General features: G+C 41.9%; 1 protein-coding gene across 1 annotated transcript in view; it reads left to right on the top strand.

Annotated features, from left to right (window-relative positions):
• Positions 1–13,914, top strand: part of znf609b (zinc finger protein 609b) — a 65,667-nt gene that overhangs the window by 37,359 nt on the left and 14,394 nt on the right. The window contains exon 3 of the mRNA XM_020099477.2: positions 6,528–6,753. Within this exon, the coding sequence (XP_019955036.2) occupies positions 6,528–6,753 (226 nt within the window). The remainder of the gene's footprint in view (positions 1–6,527; positions 6,754–13,914) is intronic.

The following is a 13,914-nucleotide window of genomic DNA, read 5'->3' as shown; positions in this document are numbered from 1 at the left end:
ATAATCAGCCGTGCGTAGCGGACGAAAAGATTTTGCCTCTACCTGTAGTTTGTGAGATAAAATAATGTATGGATGGTTATTCTCTACTTGGCTATTTCACATTATCATCAATTATGTGGAATGATACTCTGGGACTCTGATATTCTGTTATATCCGTCTTAAATTTCTTTTATTATGGTCTTAAATTTAACTTGCTGAAACCTACAGAAACCCTGTTAAGATAAAACACAAGTGTGTTTTACATTATGGCTAACTTGATTTTATCTCACACAGTTTGTCATTTATATGCATAGTGTAGACCTGAAATTTTAAGGAGTCATATGGCAAACTACTTCTTTGTCAGACAGTAACTGTTCAGGGTGAGATCCTGGCTTCCTCGTTAACAGATTGTAGGTCATGGGTGAGCGACTTCATCACAGCTTTGGTTTCCCCCCTGTATTATGTATGTGTGGTTATGCTTTCCTGAAAGCACAATTAGCAGCTAAAACCGAGAGGAGTTGCTTAGAAACGCAGTGCCTTCCCCAGCTGGTGGTCGACAATAGATTCAGGTGTTCCTGTTTCAGTTTTCTCTTCTAGTTTCTGTGATTATTCTGGCCTTCAAAGAGAATGAGAGTGGTTTCAGTTCAGGAATTAGGCGATTTGTGCAGTGTTTGAAAACAAGCGAGTGGGCTTTCACCACTTGAAAGGGATTAAAGTCATTTTATGTCCCTTGGTGGATTTGAATTTTTTTTGTAATCAAATTAGTAGACTTGTGCATTTGTTTTCAGTTTTAGCTTAAGGCTAATAAACATGTTACTTATTTTTGCCCTGAATAACACAACTCACTTTCAAAGCCACCCAGTGATGTGATTGGGATTTTATAATGATAACTAGAGTCTCAATTGTCTTGACTGGTTATAATTTAAAGGCTCATGCTTCTTAAATTCATTATGAGGCTTAAACAACACAGCAGAGATTAACAGCCCTTGTCTTTCTTTCCCCCTAACGTTTCTTCACTGGTTGTCAGTGGTTCTTGAAAGAAGCACTGACCATAGCCAGCTAGAAGTGTAATCTCCGCTGGCCCCCGACCTCAGTAACTCACCAAAGATATTAACAGGCTTTGCCCCCTGGAGTCAAAAAGAATTACATATTGAAGTAGGAACACTGAACTTAGCCAACTAATAGCACTTCTGGAAGGGTTCCCTTTTATTTAATAATGGACCTCTGTGTCAGGAAGAATTACATTTTCTCTTTTTAAGACCAGTGCTTTCTTTCTTCTGATATTGACAATTGTGTTGGATTTCCCAGACTTTATCTCTGCTGTTCAATCATTAAATAATCAACCAGTTCCAGTTTATTCAAATAATTGTCTTTTCAACTCTTCATACGTGATTACATTTAGATTCAGGTTGACATGTTAATTGCCAAACAAGTCTCAGTGCATCGTTGTGGCTATAACTTATGATTACCAGACTTTTTTCCATTTGAGAATATTTTGACTGTCCCGGTATGTGTTTCCTGAACCTGATTTCCGGTCCCTTCATTACTCCCAGCCAGGGTTAACTAAAGGTCTCAGCTTCGGTGTGAAAGGGTAATCGCTGAATTCTCTCAGGCATGAATATCAGTGTAACAGATTTCAAATCCAGTGTTTTACAAAAGAGCAGAATCAACAAAGACGAGCTGAGTGTGTGCACAAAATCAAGGAAGCATGTGGCGAAACTGCTCATGGTGTTTATTTTGTTACAGGGAGTAATACAGAAAAAGCACCAGAAATAAAACATGTAATTCTATGGTCTAGCAGTGATGCATATTGAACTGCGGTTGCAGACGACATTCTCCGTGACCTGGAACAGCGGCCTCGTATCAACGGCTAAGCAATGACCACAACACGCATTCATAATCCATGTTGGACGTGAGGTTTGTGTATGAAAGTGATAGTTGTCAGGGGAAGGTCCATTGTTAAGAATGAGTATTGACTTTCTACCTTTTAGACGATTTTACAGACAGTATTATCTGTATCACACACAACAAGGTCACATGATAATTGAGTTTTTCAGCACTCAGTATTCGTACTGCATGACTAACAAGCTTGTTTTCAGATGTCATGGGGAATACAGTGAACATATTCTACCAGACAAACAATCTTATTGACAAATTATTTCATGAATTATTCCTTTTCAAAATTATGTAGTTTTGCACTCATTACAAATTAGACTTTTATTATTTTTTTATTTTAGTTAGTTCAGTTAATAATGTGGGGTTTATTCGTTATTTCCAGATTAATTTCCATTGGAAGAAATTGCTCAATTTAAGATGCAGTTAATATTCATTACTCATTAATTTGTTATCAGAAACTGAATTTTTCATACAAGCTTCAGTGTTTGTAGAAACATGTCACATTTTACATGTTTAGCCCAACTGCTCTCCTCTAAATTAATAACTAATGCATGTGCTTGCTTAGCATTTAGGGACAACGTGCACCAATTGTTCACTCTCTAGCTTATCTTGAATTTGTACTGAATGAAATGGTTATTTCCAGGAAAACGCTGAGGTTATTTGAGAGATTAAGATTAAGCAGATAATTGAGGGTGACATTAACTGCCATTTCTGCAATTTTAGCAATTTAATATTAAGTACATTTGTACTGGAATAATAGTCATTTGCCCATTTCAGTGGTTATCAGAGTCAGGTTAAAGCGATAGTTCACCCAAAAAATATTTATTCACTCACTATCTACGCACCACTATGCCGATGGGGGGGTGGGTGAAGTGTTCGAGTCCACAGCCCACTTAAAGAGTCTCAGGGGTAAACAGTGTTGCAGCCAAATCCAATATATTCAAAGTAAATGGTGATAAATCTTTCAAATGTAATAAAACAATAGAAAAAAAACACAACATGCCTTCATACTGCTTGTGTGGTGTCATCCAACTGTCCTGAAGCCCTGACATTCATATTCAACCTCAAAATGGTGTAATTTAAACCAAGTGTGGTGTAAAAGACTCAAAGCTCAATTTAGTTAACTACATTCAAGCCCAACGTGGCACACATGTTAAGCCACCAAGACAGGTGTCTCAGTATGACACTGCCGCGTAATCCTTTCCTAATCCTCGCCCAAGATCAGTGCTCAGTTCCTTAATCCCAACTCTAATAAACAAGTTAAAGCTGAAGTTAATGTGTCCAGTAAAAAGTGCAGCTTGTGTCCGTCTGCCAAGAGGGAGTTATTGTGCGACTGCTGGAAATCCAGACAGAGTTCCTCTTTCGTCAGCTCTGTGAAATAAGCTCAACACCAGTTAAAGATTCATAGGATTTTTTTGCCTGCCAGTTAAACTTTATTCTTGCCAGTGTGGCTTTTTCCAGGAGTTGGCATGGGGTTGGAGTTAAGAAAAAAGGTTTGCGTGACACTCGAGCATTGTGGTTTTGGAGGAGAATTCAAAATCTGTCTGCAAAGTCTCGCAGGCAGGGAGGAAATCTTGGAATTTGGCAGAGCAGAGTGTTGGGTAGAGCGTTGTGTAATCGGACAAGTTGTGTAGCTCACTCACATGTGGTTTTCCAAAACCCTGGACAAGACATCAGGCATTTCACTATGTAGGTTTACATTCCGCAGCCCTGGAGTGCAAGCCCTTTTGTTCACTCATCCATTCATAGAACTTGGAAATGGAAATGAGTTGCATTGTTCATGCACATCGTAAACTAGTCCCATTTCTGTTTTGATTCAATTCTAATTCGTTTATACGATTACAGAGAAAATGGTTACTTGCTTGTCACTTTTGATTGTGACAGTTGAAACACAATCATTCCCTCGACTTTCAAGCTTCCTGGTAACAAAAATTGAAGTGGAAAATTAGAGTTAAAGCTAATCCATGCAAGGTTGTCGCATACTGTGAATGTAAGATGGATCTGTGAAATTCATGAGGATCATTTGATTGATAGAAATTATTAACCCCAGGAACACTGGAGTGAATTGTTCACTATTGATTCAAATATATCTTCGGGTTTTGAGGCATCAGATTAGCTTGATATTTAGAAAATATGATGCATTTTTACTTTTTCCTGATATTACATAGACCAGAAAATATAATAGTTGGTAAAAAATGGCCTCTAGATTAATCCATTATGAAAATAATCATTAGTTGCAGTCTTCAGACTATTTTAGACTCTGTCAATTCTCTATTGTCAAGTGTGTTAGGGTTTGAATGAAAAATGGGGATAGCTAAAGCAAATAATTTGTGTGGGTGTCTTGAAATGAGTTGTTTTCATGAAAGTTTTGTTGTTTGTTGTTGGTTAACTAAGGAAACAAAGCTGAAGGTTGTTGGATTTACAGTTTTTAACAGAAGACGTATGTCAACAACAGGAGCTCAATAAATGGAACAGCCCTTAATGTTGAGCGCTTAAATCACCCGGGTCTCTGGGTTTATTCATAAGTGGTATCCAACAGCAGGCAGCCGAAAGTAAGAAATAAGTGAATTTAACAACAGAACTTAAGCCTTGTAGCTTCTACCTAACAATGTAATAGAATAAACAGGTTATATCCAGGCCATTGCTATGCCATTAAAGTTTGGTCAGAAAAATACCAGAAATGTCAGTTTTCAAAATGTCAACACAATGAGTTCGAGGAGTTAAGTCAATTTAGAGGAGGCTCTGCATGAACCCGTTTGCACCTTTCAACGTTCGGCTGTCAGTCTGAAGGAGGGCAGGTTGTGTGGTCTTGTCTGCGACCCTCTGTGTCTCCATAAGGCCCAGGAACAGTGTGTGGTGACAGCTCGGCTGATTACCTGTCCTGTCTCATTCACTCAGCTGGCCTGCAGCTTGGCCGCATCATGCATCAGAAAGTGACAGACAGTGATTATGATGTCGTTAGGCCTGACTCTCTGTTGCTCTCTGCACACATTAATTTGCTCGTCCTCTTAGCACCGGGAGAAATGGGCAATCCGTTCTCATTTCAGCAAACCATGAAAGTTGAGCTAATATTGAATTTCATCAGGGACTAATGTTTGGTTTTCAAATGATTAATTTTATGAATCGCGATGAGTCAAATCTAATTATAATGAGGAAACAAAGAATCAGTAAAAACATTTTTAATTTTGCATGTACTAGGCAAATGTGGGAAAAACCCATAATTTGAATTCAGCAGTAATGGATCACGGTGACGTGTACATGTCAACACCTGTCAAACCCCACATTCCCTAGATACACATCAACTCTACTGCCTACGATGGCTAAAGGCTAAAATACTCAGTGGTGTGAGTGGTTTTGCAAAGAGCAGCAGGGCTTTGAGCTAAATTCTAATGCTGCCATGGCAACAAGTTTTTGCTAAGATATGGATGTTAAGCAGATAAAATCTTACCTATCTATCTATCTAGCTATCTTAGTTTAGTAAAATAGAATGGAAAATTGATGGGAATTAGGGTAAATTTTGATGTTGATTGATTATTATTTAAAAAATTGAGGGGACCATAAACATAAACAAATAGTTGAGAGATTTTAGTCTGAACAAAGGTGATGGACCGAGCAACCGCACCAGAAGCCAACATACTCATTCCATGGATCCAAATGAAGCAGTTACTGTGACATCTGCAGCGTTAAGCTCTTTTAATTCTCCACATCACACTTTGGAGCAGTAAGTAGATTAGAGCAATTATTTAAAGGGTGTACATGCTTACAATCCAATGTGTCAATTGTTATTTTGTCTTCTAAGTCTAATTGGATCCAGTATTGGCAGCATATTCTCCAGCACCGAGTGGTTTATGCCCAATTAATAACTGTGTGGTGTTGGCTGCAGCGTGGCATTCCTCCCGTAGTTCAGTGCTAATGACTTGGAGTGCTTTATGTTGAATGCCTTGAATACAGAGCGGCCCGGTGTCACTGTGGCCCTTAAATCTCCATCAGTCTTCCTGCATCTCTTTTCCACCTACACACTTTTCTACCTATCACCCTCTTGCCTTCCTGTTCTTTTCATTTTCCATTTTCACGTAGTCCCGCTGTCTCTTCACTGCTGCCACAGTGTGTCAGAGCAGGTGGAATCAATTACTGACCCTCAGCAGCGCGCTCCCTGCCACAGCTAGCTCTTTAATTGAGGGAATTAATGAGTGATCAGTCTGTGAGATAATTTGGTGTCATGGATCTCGCTCGGCTGTGTGCGAGAGAAGAAAGCTGGGGGAGGGATTGTTTGACCAACCCTGCATAACTAATTCTGTCCTTCCTCGGAGGTGGTCAAAGCAGTTCACATGTCCCCAAACTACCTCCTCTGCCTGCTAATCCCCTTTCAGGTTGAGGAAAGACAAAGTGGCATATTACAACACTAAATGCAGCATCACCCTTTTTCGGTGATTGAAAACAGCTTCTGTGAACCGCTGAAATACCAGGATGTCTTTCATGCGTTTAGCACCATTTTCACTTCCTCTCATTGTGGCATCCGTTGGCGGTATCTCAGCATCTGCTCTGTACATGTTTATACAGTGGTTCTGAAGTGTCTCATGTGTTTCTTTTCTCTCTCTCTCTCTCTCTCTCTCTCTCTCTCTCTCTCTCAACCCCCACTTCTTGCTTCACAGATGGAATCTCCTGTCTCCACGCCAGCCCCTCCCCCCCTCCACCTCCTGGCCGCGGTAGGCAACAGTGAGATTTCCTCGCCGTGTGAGCAGATAATGGTGCGAACACGCTCAGTGGCAGTGAACACATCCGATGTGGCCCTGGCTACAGAACCTGAGTGCTTGGGGCCCTGCGAGCCTGGTACCAGTGTCAATCTTGAAGGCATTGTGTGGCAGGAAACTGAGGACGGTAAGTGAAGTGGTTTTAAAAAGCTTTTGTAGTGAAAATCTTCCCTGTGAAACAGACGAGTTCTGGACTCTGAGAGAAAATAATATATGAGATATTTTGTTTTTTTGCTGTTATAGACCCAGTGTGGTTGCATTAAGATATCTAAGAGGTATTGGTTTTTCAAGGCTTTAATGAAGTCTCTATAATTAAAAAAATCATCTTGCTGTCATTACTATACATATTTAGCCCATTAAAAGTAATTGGATATGCAGTGATTGCCTCAGGAGCTGGTGATGGTACTAATGTGGGTTTTAACAGCACACATGCTGCATTATATTGTCAACAAGAACAGTTGTTGAAAGGCAAGTCTTAGGTGGCCTTGATTTGTTTTTTGCAGGCGGGAGTTTGTTGCACAGAGATATCTGCTCTCAACAACATGCCTCATAACACAAAGCCTTTTTTTTGCAAGCCTGCCAGTTGGGAAAATAGTTGGCTCCTCTCCTGCAGTGCAGTCCGAGTGAAATTTTCGGACCCTCTCGGTTTTCCTCCCTTTGATCGAAAGCGCATTCAGCTTGCTTAATTTTAAGATGTATCACCAGCGCTATCGGGTTCTGCTGGGTCTGAAAAACTGCCCTCTTTCTCTGTCGTGCATGTGAAATAATGCAAACACCTAATCTTCAAAGCAGCTCACGCTCAGTCGCTCTGCGGGCATGCTGAGTACAAATCGCCCACACATCCACAGTGCTGCTTGTTGGTTCACTTGGAGGAACTAAACAGAAAAGGTCCCTGCCTCATCAACATTCCCAAAGCACAGTCCCTGCCATTGAGTGCCCCCCCCCCCCTCCGCTCTTTTTCTCCTTTTTTTTTTGATTTTTGCTCAGCCCCAGGCTGTGTCTGATTCACCCCTGTCCTCCTCTCTATTGCGACTCTTTTCTGTTACCAAGCATCCAGCAGCCACCCCCTTGACTCTGTTTCCAAGCAAACTGGGAGAGATTGAGTGCAAGGCAAAGGGTTGGGGCAGGGGAGGGGGGTCGACAGGGCTGCTTCTGTTAGTGACACAAACATGGCTCAGAGCCAGCACCAGTACTGTGTTTGCACTCCCTCATTCTCTGCCTCCCACAGAGTGATTGACCCTCCCCCTCGCCCTTCCCCCTTCCCTTTCACCGTCCAAGTCTGTCCTTTGCCTGCACTCACTCTCTCAAAGCTGCTATTTTGGCTGAAAGAGGTAGTGGTTTGGCCTGATGGGGCTGTATTTTCTCCTGATTCTACTCTATCTGGCTCAGTAGGGAGGTGGCTGGTGGGAGCCTTTGAGTGGTTTTAAGACTGGTGTGGTGGGGAGGGAAGGTACTGGTGTGTTTTGTTGGTGGTGGGGGGGTGCTCCCTGCAGGTGTAACTCACAGGTTGTTATGGCCATCAGAGCTGTAAAGACCAGCAGGGTCTCCTGGATCCAACTTCCTTTGCTGTCTTTGAAGCCGAAGAGATCTATCGGATAACAGCAACTAAGAAGTGGCTCTCAGTTGATTCAGTTGTGTTTTTCTGTGAGATGTGGTCTTGGCCTAAAATGAAATTATTATGATATTTGAAGCTTATAAATTGTTGAAAGAATCAGCCTCAGTTTTGTGTTTAATGACTAAAGTTACATCTAAAATATCACATTTTAGCTTGGAAACATGTCACTGTTAAAACCTGCCATCCAAACTACTCAAAACTGATATGTTTTGAAACGCTGCTGGCCACGTTTTAGTTTAACAGATCTAATAAAAACTGAGATGATTGAAAAACATTGCCAACACTCAGAAATGGCTTTGATACTGGCATCGGGTCAGGCATCGATATATTAGTATATAAGTTTCAACCAAAAACTCACTGCTCCAGAACTGCAGTTGCACTATGCTGCCACTGGCAAGTGAGGTTTTCAGAGCAACGAAGAAGAAGTGATGTCTGTTAGTAAAGCATTAGCCAGAGTTTGCTTAAATGTCAGCAATTTGGTCATAGTTCACGATAGAATGTCCCACAACTCTGACAAAGACTGTCAAACTAGATTCTACAGTATTGGTTTGGCTGAAGCCAGGTCGTAAAAAAAAATTATACGTTATTTTGTTAAATGCACTGGCATCAGATTGGTACTCTGTCGGTCGATACACAATCCAGGAATTGGAATTGGTTTGTTTTTAAACTAAAATGTAGATACAGCCTGAGTGTGCTGAAGCGGAAATGTGTGCAGCTTCTTTGTATATGCAACTGTCGCACATCTGTTTAGCTGGAGATATAAGTAACTCTGGACTGAGCGGTTGTAAAGAGGCATTTCTCAATAACCTTTGTTATATTAGATTTTGCACACAACATTAAACAACACAAAGATGTGCATTCCTTCTACATCATTTTAATGGTACAAGCCCCTAACAACCCACTGGCTAGTGTTCAAAATGAAAGAGACCCAGATGCTGCTCACATCAAACTGCACTGCCATTCTGTTGTTTTTCCCTAAGAGACCTGCGAGAGCAGACTTCTCTCATTGTGGGGCAACGGAACAAATGAGAACCAAATGAGGAAATCAAGCAAATCCAGGCAGAGTACCAGGGAAGAGCAACAAACAGAGGCCCCAAAGACATAGCAGAGGCCTCCTGATTAGCAGTGAAGTAGAGCAGTCCCCCACTTCTCTGCATGACAAGTCTCATATAGAGCTGTTTAGGCATGCACTGCATGTGTGCACGTTTCATTTAGCATGCCAACCAACAGCTGCTTCATCACCTCCGCCTTTTTGGCCTTGTGGGAGTAAATGAACAACAGGCTCCCAGTAATTGTCTGTGCCTCACCCAATTCACAGAGTGCCATGAAAGAAACCGATGAGGAGGAAGCAGGCGACACCTAACAAAACACGATCACAGGAGCTGCACCTTTGTTCCGAGCTGAATCTTGACTGATGGGGCCACATACATTTTTCTCCCTGTGCAATCTGAGCAGCACTTTTACTCCGATCTTCCCAGATTTAATTGGCAGCCTGGATTTATATGTGGATTGTTGAATGAACCGAATAGCCCAGACTTTTTGACATTTGATGCAGAAAAACTGGAAAATAGAAGCTGAGGCAAAGTGAGTCTCTGTCAGTCAGTCTGGGGGTGAGTAGAGTGTAGACAGAAGCGGGGGGGTGAAGAGCCATGGTATTTTAAGGCCCGGCACTGACACAAATCCCCTCAGCGTAGACAAGGCAGTGGCAGCTCCCAGGGTCGTGCTGGCAGAGCGATGGGCCAACCCCTCCCAGGCTTAGCATGCTGATACCTCCAAATGTCATCTCTAAAATGCTGGTGAAGTTTGTTGCTCTTGAAACACAGCCCGGAACGCCTTGGCTCCTGTTCCAGGGTAGAGAGAACACAGAGGGGGCCCCTTTGGCCAAACACTACTCTTCGCTCCATGCCAGTGCACTCACCCCCCAGCCTCTCACACACCGACCCTCCTGTACACAGCAGGCTATTCCCAGAGCAGGTCCCACAGCTTCTTAAGCTCCCTAATAGATAAATAATGCAGGCTGTTTGTGATAAATGTTTGTCTCATGGATTATTTATGCAACACATATTACATCATTGTAGCATCGCAGGAGTGGGCTTTAGCACAGGAGTAAAAAGCTGAATAGAACAGAGGTCAGTGTGAAACGGATATTCCTGTATAAACATTTGAGAGATGTTATTTTTTTCTTTATTTCTCCAAGCCTGTCGGGGAATTGAGGAGGGGGAATATTGTATGAAAAGAGCCCTTGGCTGTGTAGCTCACTTGCCAGTCATGCTTCCTTGCTCTTTTGGAGACCACCTGTCAGTGGCCTCATGGAAATGTTTTTACAAAGGCGAGCGGTGACTGCTCTCTGTGAACTCTCTGTAGAAACTGCCCTTGAAATAAGAGCGAGTATTGTCAGGGGGCCTGTAGTGGGGGAAAAAAGAAGTTGAAGTGAAAAATCAATCACAAAGGACTAACTTCTGTTAACTGTAGAGGACACTAAAAGCAGAACAAAAAGAGACAACCTCTCATTCTGTTGATTATTATTTACCACTTCCTTAGCCATGTTTACTTTCCACCTGACCAAGCTTGTAACAGTAGAAGTGACTAATTTACCAGGACCCCCCCCCCCCCCCCCCCCCCGTGTTGTCAAGAATTGACTAACGTGTCTAAATATGTGGAATTTAAGATATAGATAGCTCTGCACTTTTTGAGGGAGGAGACTTGTCTTGTTACTCACAAATATAGTCCCCGGTTGGTCTTACCAAGATGGCACCTAAGTGAATCAAATCTCTTAACAGACACTTGGTTCTTTTTCTTATTGGCTGAAAACCGAAAATGTTTTTAGCACTAAAATACTCTTGAAACATAAATCATATGCCTGGAGGACCTGTAAGCTTTGCTAGTGGTTGTCATAAGGTATCATGTTTGCTATATAAACGTCAACAAGCGCTTGAGTAATGTGCCTTTGGCAGACTCATAACCATAGCACCGTCTCCTTTAAGGGAAAAACACCAGAGGGCCTGTTTTAACAGAGATCGCAGATTTACCTAAGTGACATTTGAGGAAATGGCTCCTTGCCTCACTACAGTTTATTTACGACATTAAAAGAATGCGAAGACGGTAGAGACGTCAACTATTTATTTTTAGGCAGTTGCATGCATGGCTGCTGCTTTGTGATCTTCTCCCACTGTAGGAGTAAACATGTAGTGATTTTGTGGAGGGAGACACTGCTGCATGCGGCTGATAATGCTGCGTGGATGTGGGAAGCATACTAATGCTCCCTTCCTTTGCCTCTTGGTGGTATGAGAGAATTGACCTTCTCACAGGCTGTTATTCTTGTCAGTGAGAGTGACTTTGCACTTTTACCTCTAGTGAACTGGGATGCAGCCTGAACTTTTCAGATAGGGCTCCCTTGAATGCTCTAAAATTTGAAATGAAATCATCAATCATAGCCTTGTCTCATTTTCTGGTACATTCACTGTACTGTATTGCCAAGATAGGGCATGTTTATGATGTTTGTTTCTTTGCTTAATGTTTGTGCAACTATTTAAAATTCAAACAGTGCTTAATTTGTAAGGTGTGTTCTTGTGTTGCAGGGCTGCAACTCACTGAGTTTTTGTTCTGTCCAGAATCTGTGTATTTCCACCAGAGACACATAGAAGAAGCAGTTTCTCATGGTTGGCTGGCTCTAACGACCAGCACTATGGCTGCATCCATACTAATAAAATATTTGTTTTAAAACAGAGTTGTCTAACTAAAGATTTACTATTACTTGCTAATGAACAAAGGGCTTAAAATACTACAAATACTAGATTCCACTACACAACCACTCCAGTGCTATTAGTGACGCATACAGTTTTTAAGATAAGGTCAGTCTGCACACTGACATAACTGGACAAGCTCGGCTTCATTTTATGCAACAAGACTGCAGAAACCCTCTTAAAATGGACTGTTGGAAACATGCTCAGACACTTGAATGCTCAAACGCTTCATTTATCAAAGTTACAGTTATTGCTTGTGGCAGCACCCGGCTATCTTTTATCTTCTCTCCATAATGAATACTGACACTATTTTTCTCATTGTTCTCACTTTCTTGTCCACATGCAACCTTGATGAGTGGGTGCTGTTAGCTCAGAGAAAATGGGATGAGGACAGAACCGCTTTCTAGCAGGATACGAGGGGGGGGAGGGGGATTGTAAAATCTGTCAATAATTACATTAGTATCTGACTGTGTACAAAAGACGATAATGGCAAGTGCTGGTAATCGTTCACGTAATTATTTTTTCCTGGCACTTGCCTTGTTAAACTTCCAACTCATTAAATGTTAAAAGACAAATAGAAACCTTTAATTTGATATTTGTGGGAACAGCATATTCTGTCACGCTCAATCATGACACAGACGTGATCTCCCATTTGCAAACATAACAAAGGCATTTTGACAAGGTCAGTCAGTGAAAATGCCATTAACCCCACTGAATTCATGTTGAGCTGGAGCAGAGCAGAGGTCAGCCAGTGAACCCATGGCCCCCTCACCAGCAGCAGAGAGCTTGATATTTTGGCCCCTCTGCAACCTAATGAAATGGGTTCACGTGGGAGGAGGGGAGTTTCAGAGCTGAAGGGAGCAGTCATCCGTGCTGTCGACAACCTACTCCTGACTTCATTTTCCCCCCTTGCATTACCCTCTTGTTTAAGTAATCCTACACAAGTACGCAGAGGAGTTGAGCACCGAAGGAAAGTTGCCATTTGTTGTTCAACGGCACTAAAAGGAAACGAGTGGTGAAATTACTGGCCAATTCCTCTCATTAATGTGAGCTTCACTCAGCTGTCCTGAGTGACCCTAATAAGGCTGTCACAAAGGGGAGATTGGACGGGGGGGGGGGCACAGTGCAGGGAACTGGGTTTGCTCCAAATCACTCTGACCCCTTTCCTTCACCTCACAGCAACCCTCCTCTGGCGAACAAATCCCAAATGAACTGAACTCCCAAAGAGCAAGTTTTTATTTTTTGACCGTTGAACCGGAGTCTGTTTCTTCTCCTGAAACTGATCCAGTGAGTAAAGAGAGAAACCGTGTCTCACAAACAAAACAAAACAAAACATGTAGCTCCCTGTGTATAAACAAATGAGCATGAATGGAAAGTCGTCTCAGTTTCTTGTGTAATTTCCTCTCTGCCACAGGGAAATTTGTTTGGGTTATTTTGTCAAGGGCTTTCCATGTTTAGACTGACTTGACTTTGACATCTTTGTTCCGACAGCTTGAAAATTTTTCCTTGGATGAGAGTGTAATTCATCTGGCTTCTAGCAGTGAAACTTAATCTTTGTCTTTTTATGTATCCTTGAGCATATTTTCATGTCGTTACCAAGAAGTTCTGCGAATTCCGATTCCCACTGTAAAGACCCTGAACTAGTCCAGTGAAAACACTGTGTTGTGATTTATGTCAAAAGCAACATGAATTTCAATCTGGTTGTTCTGACAGCAACCGCATAGCCACAGCTCAGATATGAATCAGATCTAGGACCACATATGTCACAGTGGCCTAGATTTGATACGGAAAAACTAACATTTGGTCTGTTCAGACGTATGTGGAAAAATACAGATCAGAGTGACCTGACGGCTGAAGAATTGGATTTGGGCCACTTCAGCATTGTAACTGCTAAATTGCTTATTTAGTTTTATCAGTCAAACGTTGTGTA

Source organism: Paralichthys olivaceus, chromosome 1 (genome assembly GCF_024713975.1).
Source record: "Paralichthys olivaceus isolate ysfri-2021 chromosome 1, ASM2471397v2, whole genome shotgun sequence".
NCBI classification, from domain to species: domain Eukaryota; kingdom Metazoa; phylum Chordata; class Actinopteri; order Pleuronectiformes; family Paralichthyidae; genus Paralichthys; species Paralichthys olivaceus.
This window is presented reverse-complemented; position numbering and strand designations above follow the sequence as displayed.